The sequence below is a fragment of the Babylonia areolata genome, chromosome 23, assembly GCF_041734735.1.
Source record: "Babylonia areolata isolate BAREFJ2019XMU chromosome 23, ASM4173473v1, whole genome shotgun sequence".
Taxonomy (NCBI): domain Eukaryota; kingdom Metazoa; phylum Mollusca; class Gastropoda; order Neogastropoda; family Buccinidae; genus Babylonia; species Babylonia areolata.
This window is the reverse complement of record NC_134898.1, coordinates 46793725-46813840: the sequence shown is the minus strand read 5'-3', so window position 1 is coordinate 46813840 and position 20116 is coordinate 46793725. Positions and strand designations below refer to the sequence as shown.

The 20116-nt window shown below is 40.8% G+C and overlaps 1 protein-coding gene across 2 annotated transcripts in view; it reads right to left on the bottom strand.

Moving 5' to 3' along the window:
• The window catches only part of LOC143297789 (cytochrome b5 reductase 4-like), a 151326-nt gene extending 141046 nt beyond the window's left edge, over positions 1-10280 (bottom strand). The window contains exons 1-3 of one of the 2 annotated variants that reach the window (XM_076610281.1): positions 10196-10280; positions 4509-4831; positions 2076-2176 (exon numbers count right to left, since the gene is read on the bottom strand). In XM_076610281.1, coding sequence (XP_076466396.1) covers positions 2076-2176; positions 4509-4746 — 339 coding nt within the window. In that variant the 5' untranslated portion in view covers positions 4747-4831; positions 10196-10280. Of the gene's footprint in view, positions 1-2075; positions 2177-4508; positions 4832-10007 lie in introns of both variants that reach the window. The other variant, XM_076610279.1, reaches the window with a different exon arrangement.
• Between the last annotated feature and the right edge of the window lie 9836 nt (positions 10281-20116).

Sequence of the window (20116 nt, the reverse complement as noted above, 5' to 3'; positions counted from 1 at the left end):
TATCTTTTTTTTTTTAAATATAATAAATGGAACTACCTGCAGCACTAACAATACGCTACTAGCTTGTATTGATTAGTTTATTACTGAGTATCAATACTGTTGAGACAACTGTTTTTTACACACAGACAGATAGAAAAAAGATCATATCGATAGACAGACAGATAGATTGGTCGATAAACAGGTGTGCGTGCGTGCGTGCGTGTGTGTGCGTGCGCGCTAGCAATTCAGGATTTATCGTGTGTGTGTGTGTGTCTCTCTCTCTCTCTCTCTCTCTGTCTCTTAATTAATCTATCTATCTGTGTGTGTGTGTGTGTGTGTGTGTGTGTGTGTGTGTGTGTGCACATTCATGTGGGTGTTCATGCCTGCTTGCACTTGCAGTAGACCATGGGACTTTTTCAACATATGTATATATATAGACAGACAGACTGACAGACAGACAGACCAGAGATATAGATAAACAGATATATATATATATATATATATATATATATATATATACATATATATATACATATATATATATATATATATATATATCTTTATATACAATATAGATATAGACAGATATAGATATATATATGGAGAGAGATACAGATATAGTGGAGTGATGGCCTAGAGGTAACGCGTCCGCCTAGGAAGCGAGAGAATCTGAGCGCGCTGGTTCGAATCACGGTTCAGCCGCCGATATTTTCTCCCCCTCCACTAGACCTTGAGTGGTGGTCTGGACGCTAGTCATTCGGATGAGACGATAAACCGAGGTCCCGTGTGCAGCATGCACTTAGCGCACGTAAAAGAACCCACGGCAACAAAAGGGTTGTTCCTGGCAAAATTCTGTAGAAAAATCCACATCGATAGGAAAAACAAATAAAACTGCATGCAGGAAAAAATACAAAAAAAAAATGGGTGGCGCTGTAGTGTAGCGACGCGCTCTCCCTGGGGAGAGCAGCCCGAATTTCACACAGAGAAATCTGTTGTGATAAAAAGAAATACAAAATACAAATACAAATATATACTGGTCCCGCTGAGAGCTACTCAGCAATGTGTGACTGACCCATGAACTGTGGGTGACCTTCTTCTTCTTCTTCTGCGTACGTGGGCTTCAACTCCCACGTTCACTCGTATATACGTGAGTGGGCTTTTTACGTGTATGACTGTTTTTACCCCGCCATGTAAGCAGCCATACTCCACTTTCGGGGGTGTGCATGCTGGGTATGTTCTTGTTTCCATAACCCACCGAACGCTGACATGGATTACAGGATCTTTAACATGCGTATTTGATCTTATACTTGCGTATACACACGAAGGGGGTTCAGGCACTGGCAGGTCTGCACATATGTTGACCTGGGAGATCGTAAAAATCTCCACCTTTTACCCACCAGGCGCCGTCACCGTGATTCGAACCCGGGACCCTCAGATCGAAAGTCCAATGCTTTAACCATTCGGCTAGGGTGCCCGTGGGTGACCAAACTGAAACCTGTCCAGTGCTTCAACTCTTCAAGTCCTGCTGTCTACACAGCAAGCCTAGGTCTGACTATGTATAACATATATGTAGGTGTGATAAGATGGAGGGTCTCAGTTCTTACAGAGAGGTTAGCTGCGTAAGAGTGACCCTGGTAACATGCAAACAACTTATCCCTTGAGGAAGGAACATGATCGTTCCGAAAATTTGGAATATTTGACAGACTGATGTGTTTGTTTTTCTTTTATATATATATATGTAATCCATGACAGTGTTTGGTGGGTTATGAAAACAAGAACGTATCCAACATGCACACCCCTGACAACGGAGTTTGGCTGCTTACATGGCGGGGTAAATAAACAAAACAGTCATCCATGTCTATAATAGTGTGTATGTGCGTGTGACTGAAACCTGATTGAATGACGCAGGAGATGAATGATGAGCGCCCAGTGACAGCCGTCAGTCTGCTCTACCCAGGTATGCAGCCTGTTGTACAAATGACCTCCCGAGTTTGTAAAGCGCTTAGAGCTTGGTCTCCGACCAGGGATAGGCGCTACCATAGGTATCCATATCATTCATCATTCATTCAAACATTCATTCTACCAGCAGCCATTACCTCGTCAAACAGCTGTGTGCCGTCTATGCCCGCCCCCCTCATTAGTTCCTCCACTCCCCCTGGGTGGTACTCCAAGTAGGGGGTCAAGTTGTACACTTTTCCTGCAACAACCACAAGTTTAGTAAGGGTTAAATTGTACACTTTTCCTGCAACAATCACAAGTAGGGGGCCAAGTTGTACACTTTTCCTGCAACAACCACAAGTTTAGTAAGGGTTAAATGTACACTTTTCCTGCAACAATCACAAGTAGGGGGTCAAGCTGTACACTTCACTTTTCCTGCAACGACAAGTTGAGAGTTTAGACAACAGAAAGGAGAAAAATGATGATGGAAGGAACAACCAAAAAAAAAAGAAAAAAAAAGAGAGAGACAAAAAGATAAAAAAGACAACAACAAAAAAAAGAAAGAACCTTCCAGGGATGCTGAAACTATCCTGCTCACTTGCAGAACTTTTAGGCATCCACTGATTTCTCCTAAAAAAATTTTTTAAAAGTTGAGAGTTTAGTTGCACATGTGTTGATGTGCATTCGTGTGTTTAAAAAAAATGATTTATAATCAGCATTCATGTGGTAAGACAACTTCACCATTTCAAAATCTTGTCTTTCATTGTAAAGAAAAAAAAAACGGATTCTTGCAGTGAATTAACTATTTAAATTCTTAAGGGAAATTTATCTTTCAAATCAAGGAATAAAGCTGCTGTCTCAGATCTAAGCAGACACATTTGTTTCTGAAAGACTGACTGCAGCCATTTAATTCTTCTTCTTCTTCTTTTTTTTATAAGTTATGGAGGTATCAGTCACTGAGAAGTTTAGCTGAGCACAGTATGCTGAGATAGCACATTTCAGATTGTTTTCTTCTTCTTTTTATTTCTATTACTAATACCAGTTTTAACTTAACACTAGTACTAGCAGCATTTGATTTTCATAAGAAAAAATAGTTTTACGAAAAACAGTCAAAAGCACAGAAAAATGCATGCATACATGTATATAATTTCAGAGAGAGTGTTTCCATTCAATTCAGAGATTTCACAGCTTCATTCAACGCATCAGTGAGTATTTCACTGCAATGGCCTTCCTCTTCAACATTTCACGAATGCTGGATTTTATTCCATCAATTTTACTGCGTGTGTATGATAGTCAGTCATGTCCGACTGACCATCAGAACAGCAGAGGAGGCAACTGCTGTCCCCGACTATCTGGGCTAGAATTTGATTACAGTGGAGAGTGTCTTGCCCAAGTTACACCCCCACTCTCTCAGCCAAGAGTTACTGCATGTATGATGCACAATAATGGGGAAGCCTGTTATAATACATTCTGGCATCAATAATAATAATAATAATGGATACTTATATAGCACACTATCCAGAAATCTGCTCTAGGTGCTTTACAAAAACGCCTTTTGTTAACATAAAACATTATATCTATGTTACATACACACACCAAAATGTGACTACACACACACACACACACACGCACGCACACACGCACACACACACACACACATTGCATACATACATTTTAACATACATGTGTATCTAACAGCTATCCTATACGCACACATAGGCAGGCACAAACTTACATAAACACATGCACACACAATACACATTCATATACATGTATGTAGTTATGTACACATACATATGTATACACATATAGTCAAGCACAGCTAACGCAAAGGAAGTGGACCTGCCACAATTGAACTTATTGCTGAGGGAAAAGGTGAGTTTTGAGACGAGATTTAAAAGATGCGAGGGAATCAGAATGACGGAGGTTATCAGGGAGCTTGTTCCACGTAGACCATCAACAGACCTGAGAGATCATACATCTGCAGCATTGGTCAGAAAAACTGAGCGCTCCACTCCTTCAAAGAATCATCTGTAAGCGTTACACATCCAGATTTGTGTCCCATTCTTCCGATCTGAACCCCTAGCACACTGAACTTGGGGTACAGACTGATGTAAGCTTCCAAAAATCCAACAATAATGGTGTACATACTCATCAAATTCACACAGTCCAACCGTATATTAGACAGTATATATATCATTATCAAACTAACCATAGTACTATGACAGTTCCCAGAAAAGCCCCTTTCGATACCATCCACCCATGTTGACTTTAAAACCATAAAATACCATCAAAGACCACAAATTTTACAGAATATATCATTAGCAAAGAAAAGCATGCACCACTATCTCTATAAAATCACAAAATAATTAACACTCATTTGCACAGATCTCTTTTTTTTTATATAATACTAAAAACAGGAAAAACATTTTTTAATCAAAAAATTAATAATAATAATAATGAATGAAAATAAGAAATAATAATAATATCAACAACAATAATAACAAAAATAATAATAATAGAAATAAATAAACAGATAAATAAATAAATAAAATAAAGTATTTAAAAAAAAAAAAAGAAGAGAAAGTCACCTCGTAAAGCGATCCACGCGTCCTCTGGCTTGTTGTGCTTGCTCAGCTCTTCCTTGGTCACAGTCAATACTTTCCCTCCAACGCCGGTCAAGTCTTGGCTGCTGCGCCCCAGTCGTATCCAGTCCATCAGGGAGCGGCCGGGCTTGAGCATCACCTTGTTCCGCCCCAGGGAAGGGGAGGCCCCAGCGCTCAGCCGCTGCTGCGAGTTTGCCGCCGGGAAGAGCGAGTTGTTGGCCATTTTGCCGTTCCCCTTGTTGCCGCTGCTCGAGTCGCCGTGGACGGGTGAATCCGTCTTTGACTTCCCACACCCCAGCTTGGCAGATCTGTAACGACAACGAAAAAAAAGTTCAGTTTCAGTTTTCAGTTTCAGTTTCTCAAGAAGGCGTAACTGCATTTGGACAAATCCATATATATATGCTACACGACGTCTGCTAGACAGATGCCTGACAAGAAGCATAACCCCACGTGCTTAGTCAGGCCTCGAGTGCAAGCACATATATGTATTTGTGTACCTATCAATGTGGATTTCTTTGACAGAATTTTGCCAGATGACAATGCTCTCATTGCAATCGGTTCTTTTTCAGTTTATCGTCTCATCCAAATCACTAGATGCTCAGGTCAATTTTCCAGTCAAACTTTGAAAGAAAGGGCAAGAGGGGGATTCAAACCCACACCCTCATGGACTCTGTATTGGCAGATGAGCACGTCTTCACCATTCTGCCACCTTCCTCTGGAAAAAAAGTTCAGGACTGCACTTGGTCAATGTTACAGTTCTAGTTACAGTACAGCAGCAGTCACAGTAGCAGTACTATCAGCAACAGTAACAGCAATACAGTTTACAGTAGTTGCAGTTGCAGTTGCAGCAGCAGCAATAGTAGTAGTAATACAAGTACTAGTAGTGGCAGCAGCAGCAGCAGCAGCAGCAGCAGCAGCAGCAATAGTGGCAGAAGTATCAGCAACAATAACAGCAGTATAGTTTACAGTAGTAGTAGCAGAAACAGTAGCAGCAGCAGTCGTAGTAATAGTGGTAACAGCAGCAGCAGTAGCAGTAGCGGCAGCAGCAGCAATATCAGCAACAATAACCACAGCACTGTTACACAGCAGTAGTAGCAGTGAATAGTAGTAGTAGTTGTAGCAGCAGCAGCAGCATTACTAATACTAACTGTGACAAAATCATCGATTTGGTTAATAATTCTGGTAGATTACTGAATATGGATACGCATGCACATTCAAACAACCTGGAAGCCAAAGGTGTGCAGTCATGTACAAATGAAAATACATGATAACAAAAGTCTCTGCAGCGTGTTTGTCATGATTATGGTCTTGTTTGCACAGGGCAAACAACAGCACACAGTGGCAGCGATTACGAACCTGACTAGGCCTTGTTATTTATCATAACTTCTCCACTGGTCTGGCATGAAAGAGTCCTTGTGGCTACACACAGTATTGGAACTTCAGCTCTAGTCAAAGAATTTTGTCATCAACTTTCTGGTTTCAATGTGTTTAACGTATCTACCTCGAATGCGTTTAACGTGTAACCTGTCTACAGATTTTGACACATGATAAGTACGTTTGTTTGTTTGTTTTTTTTGTTTGGTTGGGGTTTTTTTTTGGGGGGAAGGGGGGTTGGGGGGGGGGGTCCCTTGTGAATCAGTATCATGATAACAGTGTCATTCAAACTTCCATCAGAATCTGACTTCTCAAAGCTCAAAGCCAGAACAGTGGTTTTCTTGGCACCAGCATTTTCAAAGGTATCGCACTGCTTGTCTGAGCATGACAAAAAGAGCTTTGACACTCAAGTTTCACCACTGATCTACAGCATGGGTCTGAATGCGGAAAAGATCTATGCACCATTCATAATCAACACTGGAATCATCACCCTGATCAACACACACCAGACCCCCAGCCACAACACATCTTTTGATGATGAGATTTGAATGTTCAATCTACAGTTTACACTCACTATCACAGTATCAGTCCTGTCCAGTGGAAAGTGTGGAAACTTCAGTGTTTGGAGAATTGGACAGCGGACAGCCTGTACGGTACAATCCAGTGAAAACTGAACTGAAAGCCAAAGCAGAGCCCCCACAGAATGACTACAGCACATAAGTGTTGTTCCTGTTTTCACAGACATACTTGTGAACATTTTGCTGCAGGCTGTTTGAAATTACAATTATATGATTTATGAAAATAGATAAATAAGTAAATAAAGGATAAATAAATAAATTAAAAAAACATTAAGAGAAAAAGAAAAAAAAATACAGCATTTAGTCCCAACTGCCTTCTTGAACAATTGAAGACAGAGTTGGAACAAAGGATGGCATCATTGAACAGATCACCGAAGCAACTGGTTGGTGTGTGCACCCATGGTTCCTGTCCAGAACTAAAATGACAAAATCAGGGTCGGCACTGATTTCAACCACCTGAATCAGGCAGTCAAACAAGAATGATACATGTGATGTATGCTTCCAGCTCTGGAACCACATCCTGCTCAAGCTGAAAGGAGCAAAAGTTTTCAGCAAACTTTATGCAACTTCTAGATTTTGGGAGGCCCCATTAAACAGTGAGACAGCAAAGCTGACCACATTTATCATGCGACCAATCAGACACTTTGATCAACTATCCCTTTCCTTGAATTTTTTTTTTTCTTATTAACTGACCAAATATCAAAGATGTTCAAAAGGAATTTTCTGTACCAGCTGGCTGGCTAACAATGTGACAAAAGACAGAGAAAGGGTTGTGAGATAGAGAAAGGGAGGAAGGGGAAAAAAACAGATGTCACAGTTCCTCAGGACTCACTCTCATCCTTTAATACAAACTTTAACAAGAGAGGCAAGGCCTTCAAGACTCACTTGTGATACACTGAAGAAAAAATCCAAGCTTTTTATGTATTGTGTATAATTTAAAAATGTAATGTTTAAGATAAGAAAGATCAGTTTAAAGCGAATTAAGTCCCCTAGCATTAATTACAGAGTAATTTCCCTTTTTTACTATCAACGTTTGCCAAATGAATAAAACTTCCATGCTTAGCAAAAGAAGTTCCTGTTTGAACAAAAAATGATAATAATGACTGCTCTTGTTGTTGGGTCAGAATATCAGATCAAAGTGCCAAGTTTAGAGAATACAAAAAATATAAATATAACAGTGAATGCAGTTTGCATATAATTAGGCTTCATTTTTTGTTTGTTTGGTTTTTTTTGTGTTTTTTTTGTGCCCATCCCAGAGGTGCAATATTGTTTTAAACAAGATGACTGGAAAGAACTGAATTTTTCCTATTTTTATGCCTAATTTGGTGTCAGCTGACAAAGTATTTGCAGAGGAAATGTCAATTTAAAGTTTACCACGGACACACACACACACACACACACAGACAACCGAACACCGGGTTAAAACATAGACTCACTTTGTTTACACAAGTGAGTCAAAAACTTCTTGTTCAATCATCTCTACATGTCAAGGTACATACATGTATGTATATCAGCATTCTGTGGATCCACATTTATTGCTTTCATGCACGTTTTGTCAACTTGCATATAAATTATAATTATATATGTGTGCGTGTGTGCCCCTGTGTGTGTGTGTGTGTGTGTGTGTGTGGCTGGGTGGATACATGTGAGTGTGCAAGCGTATGTTTGTGTGCCTTGGATCTGACTGACTTGTTACTGTAAAGCACACTGAGAGGTTTGACAGTGCTTAACAAGCCTTAAGTAAGGTACTATTACCATTATTACCATTATCAGTAGTAGTAGTAGTTGTAGAAGCAGTGTTATCTTATCATTATCACATCAAAAGGCTTGTTGACTTGCATCATTTTTACAACTCTGTTAGAACTGAGAGCTGTCCACAGAAATAACCTAACAGTTGTTGGTATAATCCAACAGATAAAGGGCAAAGGTCATAGGCACTTTTAAAAGAAATATACATGAATACAAAAGGGGCAAGAAAAGTGAAACTTTTTTTTCTTTTTTAAAAAAATCTGATGTGAGGTAGCATACTGTATAGTGAAGTAGAGAAAGGGTAGAACTAGAAGGTGGAAGTGGCTATGGGCACTCAAGGAGAAATTCATAAGGGAAATTATAACAAAATGAATAATATGCAAATAACTTAATAAGTGAGATACGATCAAAAGCAAGCCATAGCTGGTCGATCTGGTTCAGGCTGCCTGTCAGTACCCCCACCATCCCCCACACCCCCACCCACACCCCCTGTTGTGAAACTCACAGAACAAAATCAATCACACACAAGAACTGTTCAATGACTGGGCAACTTCCACCATGCCCTCGGGTATTTGCTTACAGAAATTCTTCTTGCAAATCAACGCACATGCAAGCACCCAGTAAATCAGAAAGAAAACCTGGAAAGAGTTCAGTACAAGTCACAACATAGTAAGAAGGAGGTCGAGAGCTATCTTTGGTAAAAAAAAAAAATAAAAAAAAAAAAAAAAATTGAGTCTTCCTTGTTCTCATCCATACTGTCTTTTTCCTTTTTGTTCTCATTTAAACTGATGTTTTTGTCTGTTGTTTTTTCTTGTATGTTTCTTTATCGTTTTTATGCATTTACTTAATTTTTTTAGACCTTTTTTAACCCATGTGTATATAAAAATATTTGAGCCTATCCATTTTACCCTCAGTAAAACAATATTTTTGTGTTCATTGTTCACAGTTCAAGAGATAAAAACTACCTGTCAGTCTATCTCTACTTGGACTGAAAATGGCAAGCTTTTGAGGAAAAAAAACAAACAAACAAAAAAATTTGTCTGTAGACAGAACTTTAATTTCCTCTTCAAGTTCAATATGATATTGATAATTTATGCCTTTAATTAGTCCAGTTAGTAGATCAAATTCATATCAAATCACAGGAATACAAGTAGGTGTGTGTGTGTGTGTGTGTGTGTGTGTGTGTGTGTGTGTGTGTGTGTGTGTGTGTGAACAGACTGTCTGCGGGGTCTATAGTGCTAAAAATAAAAACTGATGTATATCACACAGACATTTAATAAAACAATTCATCAGAACAGTCCATATCTAGTTATCTACTGACAAAATATCCCCCCCCCCCCTTTCCGTCTCTCCCCCATTTGCAAACACACACACACACACACACACACACACACACATTCACTTTGTACACTGACCTGACAGTGTATTTCATCAAATGCATTTGTAAAATATGCACGGTGATAAATCAGAAAATAATCTATGACGAATTAACTAAAACACGCTGTCTTCGCGTTCAATATACAGTGAACCACACTCGACTTCCCAAAAACGAGTGACCAAAAAAAAAAAAAAAAAAGTGTAAGTGTCAACTCCACGAGTCTGGAACTGACGATACTGTGTTTGTGAGAACAGGAAAGTCTGACTGAAAGCGAATGTACTTGTTTCATAATGTAATATCTTATTACCAATATCTCATATAATCTTTAAACAGTCGTCGTCTAAACATAGGTCCTGCGGAAACAAACATTCGATTTGCAAAATCGATGCTCATTCGATTACTTACATGAACAGCAGACTGTCACCACTGTAAAACATGCGTTAAAAGCACAAACACAAGCACAGTTTCGAGGATCAATGATCTGGAAAACGTTCACATTGTGAACGATGCTGGCGTTTATCCGTAACTAGAATTCCACATCGTTAAAAGCAGGGCAGAACGACGGAGAGAGAAAATTGTGCGGAGCCGCTCACCAGTCGACGTCTAAGCTGTCTTGTGCCAACGGCACGAAGCACTGGTTCTTTTGATTGATCTGGAGCGGCGATGGGGAGAAAGCCATCCACACAAGGGAGGTAAGCCACACAGTTCACTCTCCCCACTAAGAAAACTGTTGAGTGAGCCGCAAACAAGGTATCCATGCTAAATACCCCCCCGGGAATCTTTCTTTTTCTTTCCACAGTCACATTGCCGAAGGTTATTTTTAGGTATCAGGGGTGTTCCAATTGTGGTGTAGCATCCATGTGGTTGTACAAAATAAACACCGAAAAAAGATTGTACCAGTTCCTCCAGTAATTGGGAAAATGCCATGCTTTGGGCTCTGTCAATAATCACATATGATTATGGCTTCCTCACTTTTAACTCTCTTTTTGCGGTAGAACTTAATTCCCTCTTTCCTGTCTTTGTCACTGATTTTCCGATGCTGTCTTCTACCTTTTCTTCTATATAGAGCCATGCACCTGATGTTCTGGAACTTAAGTGTATACTGTTTCACACAATCTTATTTCTCTGTGTATGTGTGATGAGGGTGGGGGTGGGGGGTCTTGTCTCTGTGTAGAATAGTGCGGGGGGTGGGGGGGGGGTCTTGTCTTGTCTTGCTCAGTTCTCTTGTGTTCCAGTGGGATGGGGGCGGGGCTCGGGCAGGGGGGTCTTGTCTTCTCAGTGTGTGTGGGGGGGAGGGGGTCTGGGGGGGGGGGTGCAAGGGGGGGGGGGGTCTTGTCTTGTCTGGGCTGGGCTTCAATCCACGTTTCAAATACTCGTCAGTGTTAGAACAGTTCCACTGCCACCTGTATATACCTGCACAACTAGCACTGATGCACTGACGCCAACACCATTCATCATCGCGGCACAGTCCGTCAGTAATCAGTCATGAATACATATCAGTCTCTACTATCCGATACAAGAATACTAGTACTATTATCAACAGCACCCACAAGCCCACCTATGCCGGCTCTGAACTGCGACTGACGACAACTACTGGTCCTACTACACACTTTCTTCTCAGCTTCTTCTTCTTATATATATATATATATATATATATATATATATATATATATATATATAATTATTATTCCAGCAGCTTTTTTGTTTTTGTCAGTTTTTGTTGTTTGTTTTTCCGGTCCGGCAGTTGTTGTCATTGACCCACCCGGGATTTGAAGTCACAAACCGTCACAAGTTCTGCCAGCTCGATCGGCGTTCTCAGTTTCCTATTCACCCACCCAGCTACCCGAAAGATCACTGAGTACTGCCCAAAAATAATGAGCTCATGAACAGAGCTCACAATGCCGGCGTGCACTAGCTCTGAAACCTTGCGTGCGCACACTGGCACGAGTGTGTCTTTGAACTTGAAAGTACAAGTGTGTGCCGTGTGCGTCGGTCACGGTGAGTGCCGCGGCATGCAAAGAACTGATTCACTGAGTTATCAGTGTTGTGGAAATTCTGGTAGTTCTGTGCTGCGGTTTACAACGATTCACATTTTTCAGTCACATTTAACTTGATCCATACAATTATGTACTGAGGCCGAGAAGACGCAGAGGAAGATGGAGAAGAACGAAGCCGGCGGCCCAAGTATCAAGTACCGGCAGCAAAATCCTCAGTACGGCTTTCCGAGGCTGGCCTCACATGAAGAGCAAAACCAGCACCACTAAAAGTGGAGTCACGGTGGTGAACTCCGGGTAAAAAAAAGAAAAAGAAAGAAGACCGAACGCCGTGAGAACAACTTCAAACCCGGCCAGGAGAAATCAGAAGTTTTATATGTCGACTTTCAATAACTGTGACGTGTTCACGGAACAAGACTGACTGAAGCAGGACAGCTGCCATGCTCACAGAACAATTCAGTCACGGTAATACCCCCCACCCCACCCCACCCCCTGAGTTATAAGAGAGATTCCCACCGTTCGTTTATTTATCTACAGTCTGTCCATCTAAGATAATGATACTCAGATTAGACTGAAAGATTCCCGGCGTCGATAAACGCCGGTCAGAAAGTTTATACTTCCTGAGCTTCACACAAGGAAATCACCAGGACCTGATGAATTGAATCCATTGGTTCTCTCAAAGGAGGGAGGTGGTAGAATGGTTAAGGCGCTCGCTGACAAGATGACAGACTGAGCCCGGTCCGTGACGACTCATGGTCTGGCCGGGTTCGACTGCCGAGTGAATCCCGCTCTCGCACTTTCTCCCAAGTGAACTGAGTTTGCTTGTCAGTGTTGGGGCTTGGGTGGGGGTGCGGAGCCGAAGGTGGCACATCATGGTTAAGACATTCAGCTGCCAATGTAGCCAAGAGTCCGTGAAGGTGCCAGTGGGTTCGAATCCCGCGGCTCCGTCAGCTCCGCGCACTCTCTCCCAAATCGACTGGAAAATCAAACTGAGCGTCGAATGAGACGATAAACCGAGGTCCCGTGTGCTCAGTGCAGCACGCACTTGGCGCACTGCCGGAAAAGTAACTTAGTCCATGTCAGTGAGAGTCACTGTTCAGTTGTCCTCTGGCAAAATTCTCAGTGTAGAAATCCACTCTGATAGGTATACAAATATATAAGCTGATCAGGCATCTGCCCTGCAAGTCGCTGATGTCCTCAGTCCTGAGTGTTGGAGCGTTTCAGTCTGGATTTGTCCCGGCTAAACATAAACTCTATGTGTGTGTGTGTGTGTGTGTGTGTGTGTGCCGTGTGTGAATGAAACGAGAATGTAACTTGTGATTTGACTGAAGCAACGACTGATTCCGCGCGGTGTACCGTGACTCAGGAATGAACTGAACTTACAGTGAAATCAACATCACCCAGATCCTGTGGATAGTCCAAGAGCCCAAGCGATCACCTTCATATACAAAACAATAATGATATGGGGGGAAAAATTCTATTTTAGAAATCACTTTGAAAAATTATACAAAAGATTGATATCTGGGGATATCATTTGCCGCCTTCTCTCCAAAAAGGGAGCAAACAAGGTTAGTGACAATAGCAGACTGAGGCGTTATGGGATAGCCTCCCTTATATATGCATTTCGGATGGACGCAAAATTAATGTCTATTAGTTGTAAGAAAAAGATGCTAACTTTTGCTAAAGTCATTAAAGAAGGTTTTAATGTGTTTTGATAGGAGTCAGTCTCAGTCTGGATTCTTCACCACTTATTCCTTAACTGTACTTGTTGAATAGGAATTAGAATAATGACACTGTGCTAATCGAGTCAGTCTTCAGTGACACTGCATCCTGTGCATGTCTTTTTCTCTCCTGTTTTTATCAAACCAGTTCCAGTATTACTGGCAAATGGGTGCTAAAATAACAAATTAGTGTGTATTTTATTTTGTTACACCATGTCATTGTTATTGCTATGCTCCAGCTAACCTCTCAGTTCCCAGTTTAGGCTCAACTACTGAGTCCGCAAATACATGTGACTGTGAGAGCCGAACAAGTCACTTAACTCACAATTATTGTACATCTAAGTTGTGATCTGTGCATTTGTCTATGAAGCATTGCTTTCGCTATTCTTATTGCATTGTATCAGACTGATGGTTACATTTGGCATTTTATTTTTCCCCCATTTATATTATCTCCCCTTTTAATTCTTCTGTTTAAAATATCTTCGCTCTGCCTCTGTGGCCGTCATCCTGTTGTTGTCATGTTTCCTTGTTTCTCTTCGACTCAAAAGAGTTAATGGGAATAAGCTCATTGTCAGTGTCACTGACCTCTCCGCTCCGATGGGTTGCGCGTTGGGTTACGCTGCTGGTCAGGCATCTGCTTGGCAGATGTGGTGTAGCGTATATGGTTTGTCCGAGCGCAGTGACGCCTCCTTGAGCAACTGAAACTGAAACTGATCTCCGCTCCGATGATTTCCACCCTCACTCTCGGCTCCAGCTCCATACACATACAAGACAAAACAAGACAAGCCATCGAACATCCCGTAGTGGTTATGGATTGTCTCTGTGTCCAGAACTTGCTCAAACAACAAAGTCTATGAACTTCCGAAGTTACACTGACGAATACGCGGTAAAATTTTGTGCCAAGTGAACAGGCTTGGAATTTACACAGTGCAAGCAATGAACACAAGACAATACAAGTCAAAACAAGTCAAGTGTTTTGCATGCATCTGTGTGTGTGTGTGTGTGTGTTTGTGTGTCGGTGCGTGTGTGTGTGTGCGTGTGTGTGTGTGTGTGTGTGTGTGCGCGTGTAATAGCCTCCCCCCCCCCCCCCCCCACCAATACAATCTCGATCAGTTCATCAGATCTGGTAGCCGAGTGATTGGTTATGTCCAAAACGGCCGCGTGCCAGTGACATAAACCCGCCGTTCAGAAGACGCGGCAATTAAGGTTAGAGCTGGCTGGGTCATAGGCACTAGAAATTGAGACTAATATAGTGTCTACATGATGAGCCTTTTGAGGTCAAAGCTTGTCCAGTGACAGTGATTGCCAGAAAGTATAAATGCAATGTTCTTGGCTTTTAGTTTTATGTGGTCAATTTGAATTACATAATTAAAGCACACACACACACACACACACACACACACACACACACACACACAAATCAGGCATTGTTCTGCAAGACGATCCTCAGATTAAAACGAACGATAGAGTTTCTGTCCCCTCAAGAGAAGGCTGAAGAATTTGTTTGTATGTACTCCGTTAAAACAGGTAGTGTGGATAGTTTGTCAAATAAACAAAAGACATTAAGAGAGGAAGAAGAAATCGTGACAAATATAGAGATCCTACCCCACAAAATGATAATACAATCAACTCGGCAATAACTTTACATGAGGTAAAGAACTCTATTCATTTGTTGAGTAACAAAAATGCGGCAGTTGGTAAGGATGTAGTATCTTACACCATGTTAAACCATTTGCAACAAAACTGGATAATCATATCACATACATTATTTCAAAAGTGCTGGGAATGTGGACAAATCCCTGAGGTATGGAAAACTTCCATTGTAACTCCTGTATTGAAACAGAGTAAGCCTCGATCAGTAGCTTCGAGCTATAGACCTATTTCGGTTACCTCCCACGTTGGGAAAGTCATGGAGAAAATTGTAAATATTTAAAATGGTATATTACTGTGACAAAAATAACATAATTCCGTCAGCTCAAATTGGATTCCGGAAAGGACGATCTACAACTGATCATCTGTCCCGTCTCACTACCCGAATTAAAAAACAGTTTTCTAAGCGAAAAAGTATCCTTGCGTCCTTCTTCGATCTTACTAAAGCTTTATATGACCGAGTATGGCATCAGTAGCAGACTGTTATTTAAGTTGAAACAAATTGGTCAGTCGGGTCATGTTTATGACTATGTTAAATCCTTTTTAAGTGGGAGATATATAGTGGTAAATGTGGGAGTAACTTTATCCACCTCTAGGCCTATAAACATGGGAATCCACAGGGTTCCATTATTTCTCCGTTGTTGTTCAACATTATGCTTTATGATTTACACATATGTTTTTAATCATCTACCAAGCTGGTTCAATATGCTGATGATATTGCCATATGGATTCAGACATCCTTGAGGAAAAGGACAAGCCTACATTATATCAATTATGTACAGAAACATTTTCAGGGTGAACTCGAAAGACTGAGTAGCAATATGCACTCTAATGGTTTTGAGTTTTCTGTAGAAAAAACACATTTGAGCCTCTTTAATAATGGTTATAATCCCAGCAAACTACCACGATTTTTGGGAGGAGGGCGTGAAATATTTTTCAAGTCGGAAATACAATTTCTTGGGATCGTATTTACTTCAAAACTAAACTGGAAGAAACACATTTATTCAATAGTGACAAAAGCAGTTAAAAGTTTAAATTTCTTAAAAATTGTAAGTCACTCTTCTTGTGGACAAGATTCTTTTACAATTAGCGACATCTCTCGTAAGATCAAGATTGACCTACGGTCAAGAAATCTTCTTTTCTGCTCCGGGCCGACATTTCTAAAGAACCGGCTGCGAATAATTGACAGTAAAGCTGTGAAACTGGCTTTAGGGGTACTACCTGCGCATACTAAGACCTCAGAAGCCTATAAGCTTGCGGGCATTCTACCAGTACATGAAATCAGAAAATTAAGTTCTGCTAAATATATTGTGAGATGTACAGCAGTGGATGATTTTGAGGAACTAAATATTAGGTCTGATATTGATTTTCCAAAAAAACGCACAAAATAATTCAAATCTACAAACCATTCGCACATATGTGTCAGATATTTTAAATTCTTCAGACATTTGATTTACATGATATGGCACCTCGTGTTCTGGTGCCACCTGTCCTTCCCTGGGAGTTAACAAAGCAAACGTCAACATATATGTGCTTCTGACACAACAAAAGGAAAATATCCACATATAATAGCAGCATCTGTCAGAACTGAATTAGAAGAAAAATTTGATTATCATTTAAACGTTTACACTGATGGTTCGGTCCTGGATGATAGCAGTGCAGGATCTTCTTTTGTCATTCCTGACCTAAAAACAGAAAAATCATATTATTTAGGTAAGGGACATTCAATTTTTACAGCTGAATTGGTGGCCATCCTTATGACTATCATCTTGTTTATATACCAATCATGTCCTAGTTAGTAATATCCTATTCTGTGTTGATCCTCAATCTGTTTTAAAAAGTTTGCTCCTTTTTGAGACTGATAATCAAAGAGAAGATTAAATGTTTGAAATTAGGTATTTATTGCACTCCCTATTTGTGAAGGGCACAAATGTTGATTTTTGTCGGATACCATATCCCACACTGGATTCCTTTATAACGACCAAGCAGGCAGGGCAGCAAAAAGGGGAGCAAAGAATCATATAGATAGTATAAAAGTAGATTGCCCATTGTCATACAAGGTAATAAGCAATATACTAGAAATATACTTTTATAGGTGCTTGAATTCAAGTCTAAAATCTCGTCAGTTCACTCTCTCAGACTTTGGTCCGATTCGCACACCAATTCTGAGTTTAGCCCTCTGACTATTATCAAATTCATTACCGAGGACCAAGTATTGTTCACGTGCATATGCTTTAGTAACCTGACAATTAAGCATATATTTTTGTTTTTTTTGTTTACTGTAGCTTGATGAAGCCTTATGTACATGAAAGTGTGTCTTCACAAGTGACTGAGAACGTTGATGTTTTTGACTTTTTGCATTCATTATCAGTTGTTTCGCTTGTCAGTTTGACTTCTCTTTTACGAAGTCTTTTAAGTAATTTCCTGTAATTATATTTAGATTTTTTTTTCATATTTCACCCACATTTCACCCTCATTTGCCCATGTTAAAAGGGGGGGTAGAGTAGTGGTGGGGATAGGGGTTGGTGGTTGTACGGGTAGGTGTAGAAGGTGAAGAGGTAGAGTAGAATAACAACAGAGGATAGGTGCACAATCCACTCTCTCCTCGTACCACAGCAGGGTCTTTTAGAAAGATGAATTGAGGTGTTTATTTCTCTAACTTAACAGCACACCTGGAACACACACAATATTAAAACCCAGGTTAAATCAATACCAAAACATATGCTAAACATAATTGCACTGATGTAACAGAACATCATTATGTTGTCTGGACAAGTAAACAATTCCACAAATAACCTTTCTCCATTCTGACACTCAATGTCTAGCCGTACACTCTCTCCTCAAAGAGATCTATGTAAAAATGTAAAACAAGCTTCATATAGCTTCATATAGCTTACCATCAACAATCAGTGGCACATAAGTTAATGTGCACCAAATATATGACTAACAAATACTAACTCCCAGTGTTTAACTCCTGTCAAACCACCATAGAATAATAGCTGTCACACCAAGTATGTGGCAGACAATTACAAACTCCTAGTGTTTAACTTCAGTTAAATCACCATACAGTAATAGCTGTTTCCATTAAGACTGAACAAATCTGTACTTTGTCTCTGCAAAGTATCTCACTGGTAAAATGTTTACATGGGAATCATATAGTTACCAAGTAATTTGGTAAATATATAGCAACCTGTGTGCACCAACATAGGACTGCCTGTCAGTGGTCTCAAATCTTATTGAACACATACAGCTATGTGTTACCCCACTGGCATATAACACATGACTACAGCACATGGTAATCACAACTACCAAGTCACACATGTTCCCCATGTTGCATTATCACCCATGTGCACACACATGGAAAAGCATGAACATACAGTTAGCCTGTAGATTTGTTCACCTTGAATATAACCATCACCACCTAACATACAAAATAGGTATGTCATGCCTCAAAATAATTCCAACTGTTACAACCAAAACATTCTACACAGATGCAACCCACACATAATCTCTGTGTTTCTTTGTGTCTAAATGCTTACATTGACACACAATTGACACAACAATTGACACACCACTGACATGTTACTGAACATTATCATTTATGTAAGCCAAGATGCACAACCTGTAAACCCAAACATGATGTCCAAGCATCATACCATAATATCAACCTGTAGGAAACAGGAAAGGGGGGGGGGAGGGGGGGATACCCAAATACCCTAAACCAGTACTCCATTTAGTCATGTATTGGCTACATTGTGTATTTTAACCACTTTTCCCTCAGTCACCAGCCTCAAATACAATTAAGCCATACACATGCGGGCTATGCTCTCTCACAAGTCATGGTATCTGCATCAACACATTCCAGTTACATTAACTGTGCAATACCACATCAGCCAAAAGTGTCATAATGTTCTTGTGATACAACATTACAATTCGACAAACTCCAAACTGTTTCCAAAAACCAGAAAGTAAATTGCCAACAAACCAAATTACCAGTACAAGCATTACTCACAGCCCCAACGTTTCAGGGTTCACTTTATATTCATGTAGCAGAACACAATCCCACTGAGCCAGTGTGTTAGTTACAGAATCCAAGTATAACATAAATCAAGCATTCAACTAAGTCTGAAAAATAGATGCTAGTTTGACACTCACAGCCCCCATGGTACTGTCTTGACCGTCTGGCTCTCCTGGCCTGCTTCAAGGAAGGAAAAGAAAGAAACCCCACTTGCCTATTCATTTTATCCTCTTCACAAGCTGGCACCGCATGCAAACTATCTTCTGACCCAGAACGTTTCCAATTGGCTGAAGTTAACAGACCAATCCGGGACCAACCATGCTAGACTTGCACATTCAACACTTTTCTCACAGAACCCAGCATTGTCAAGGAGGAGGGGAGGGGAGGGGGGGGGTGATGAAAAGAGGAAGGGAAGGAGGAGGAAAGATCGCCCAGCCCTGATTCTGTTCTAAACAGCTCATGATAAACACACCACACCATGTGGTGACCATTGAGGCAGATGCCATCCTGCCAGAGATCGACATGGGGGGGTAAGGAGGGGGGTTGGGGGGGGGGGAGGGGGGGACGGGGTTGAGGGTGATGGGAGTGGAAGGGAAAAGGGCAGGGGAGTGTATAGGAAGAGAATGGTCAGAGGAGATACCATCTTTACTTAGTATTTCTTGATAACTTGCTCCCTCTGTACTTGGCCAAGGGAAGGGGGGAAAGGGAGAGAGGGTATGGGGAGGGGTGTTGGTGGGGATAGATGCCATGAAAGGGGGGTGGGGGGAGAAGAGTAGGGAGGTAGGAAGGAGGGGTCCATCAGTGCGCAGTGTGTCTGAGAAAATCCCATGCTTCCACCATAGGCGCCTGACACACTATAACATCCACCCCTTGCTTTTGAAAGCAATGTCCTCATTGCTGCAGATCGCATACCAATCAATTGCTTCATGCAAATGGTGAGACAAATTCTCCAACGAAGAGCATTAGCAAAACATTAATACATAAGGATCTTACAGGAATCCCTGTCATCATACATTATCTGATGTATGTCACCCTTACATATTACAAATAAATGCAGAGCATTGTCAGCAACAAAAAAGCAGTACCTAAAAACCTTCAAACAAGAAAGGCCAGTATAGAAATTGTAACTTA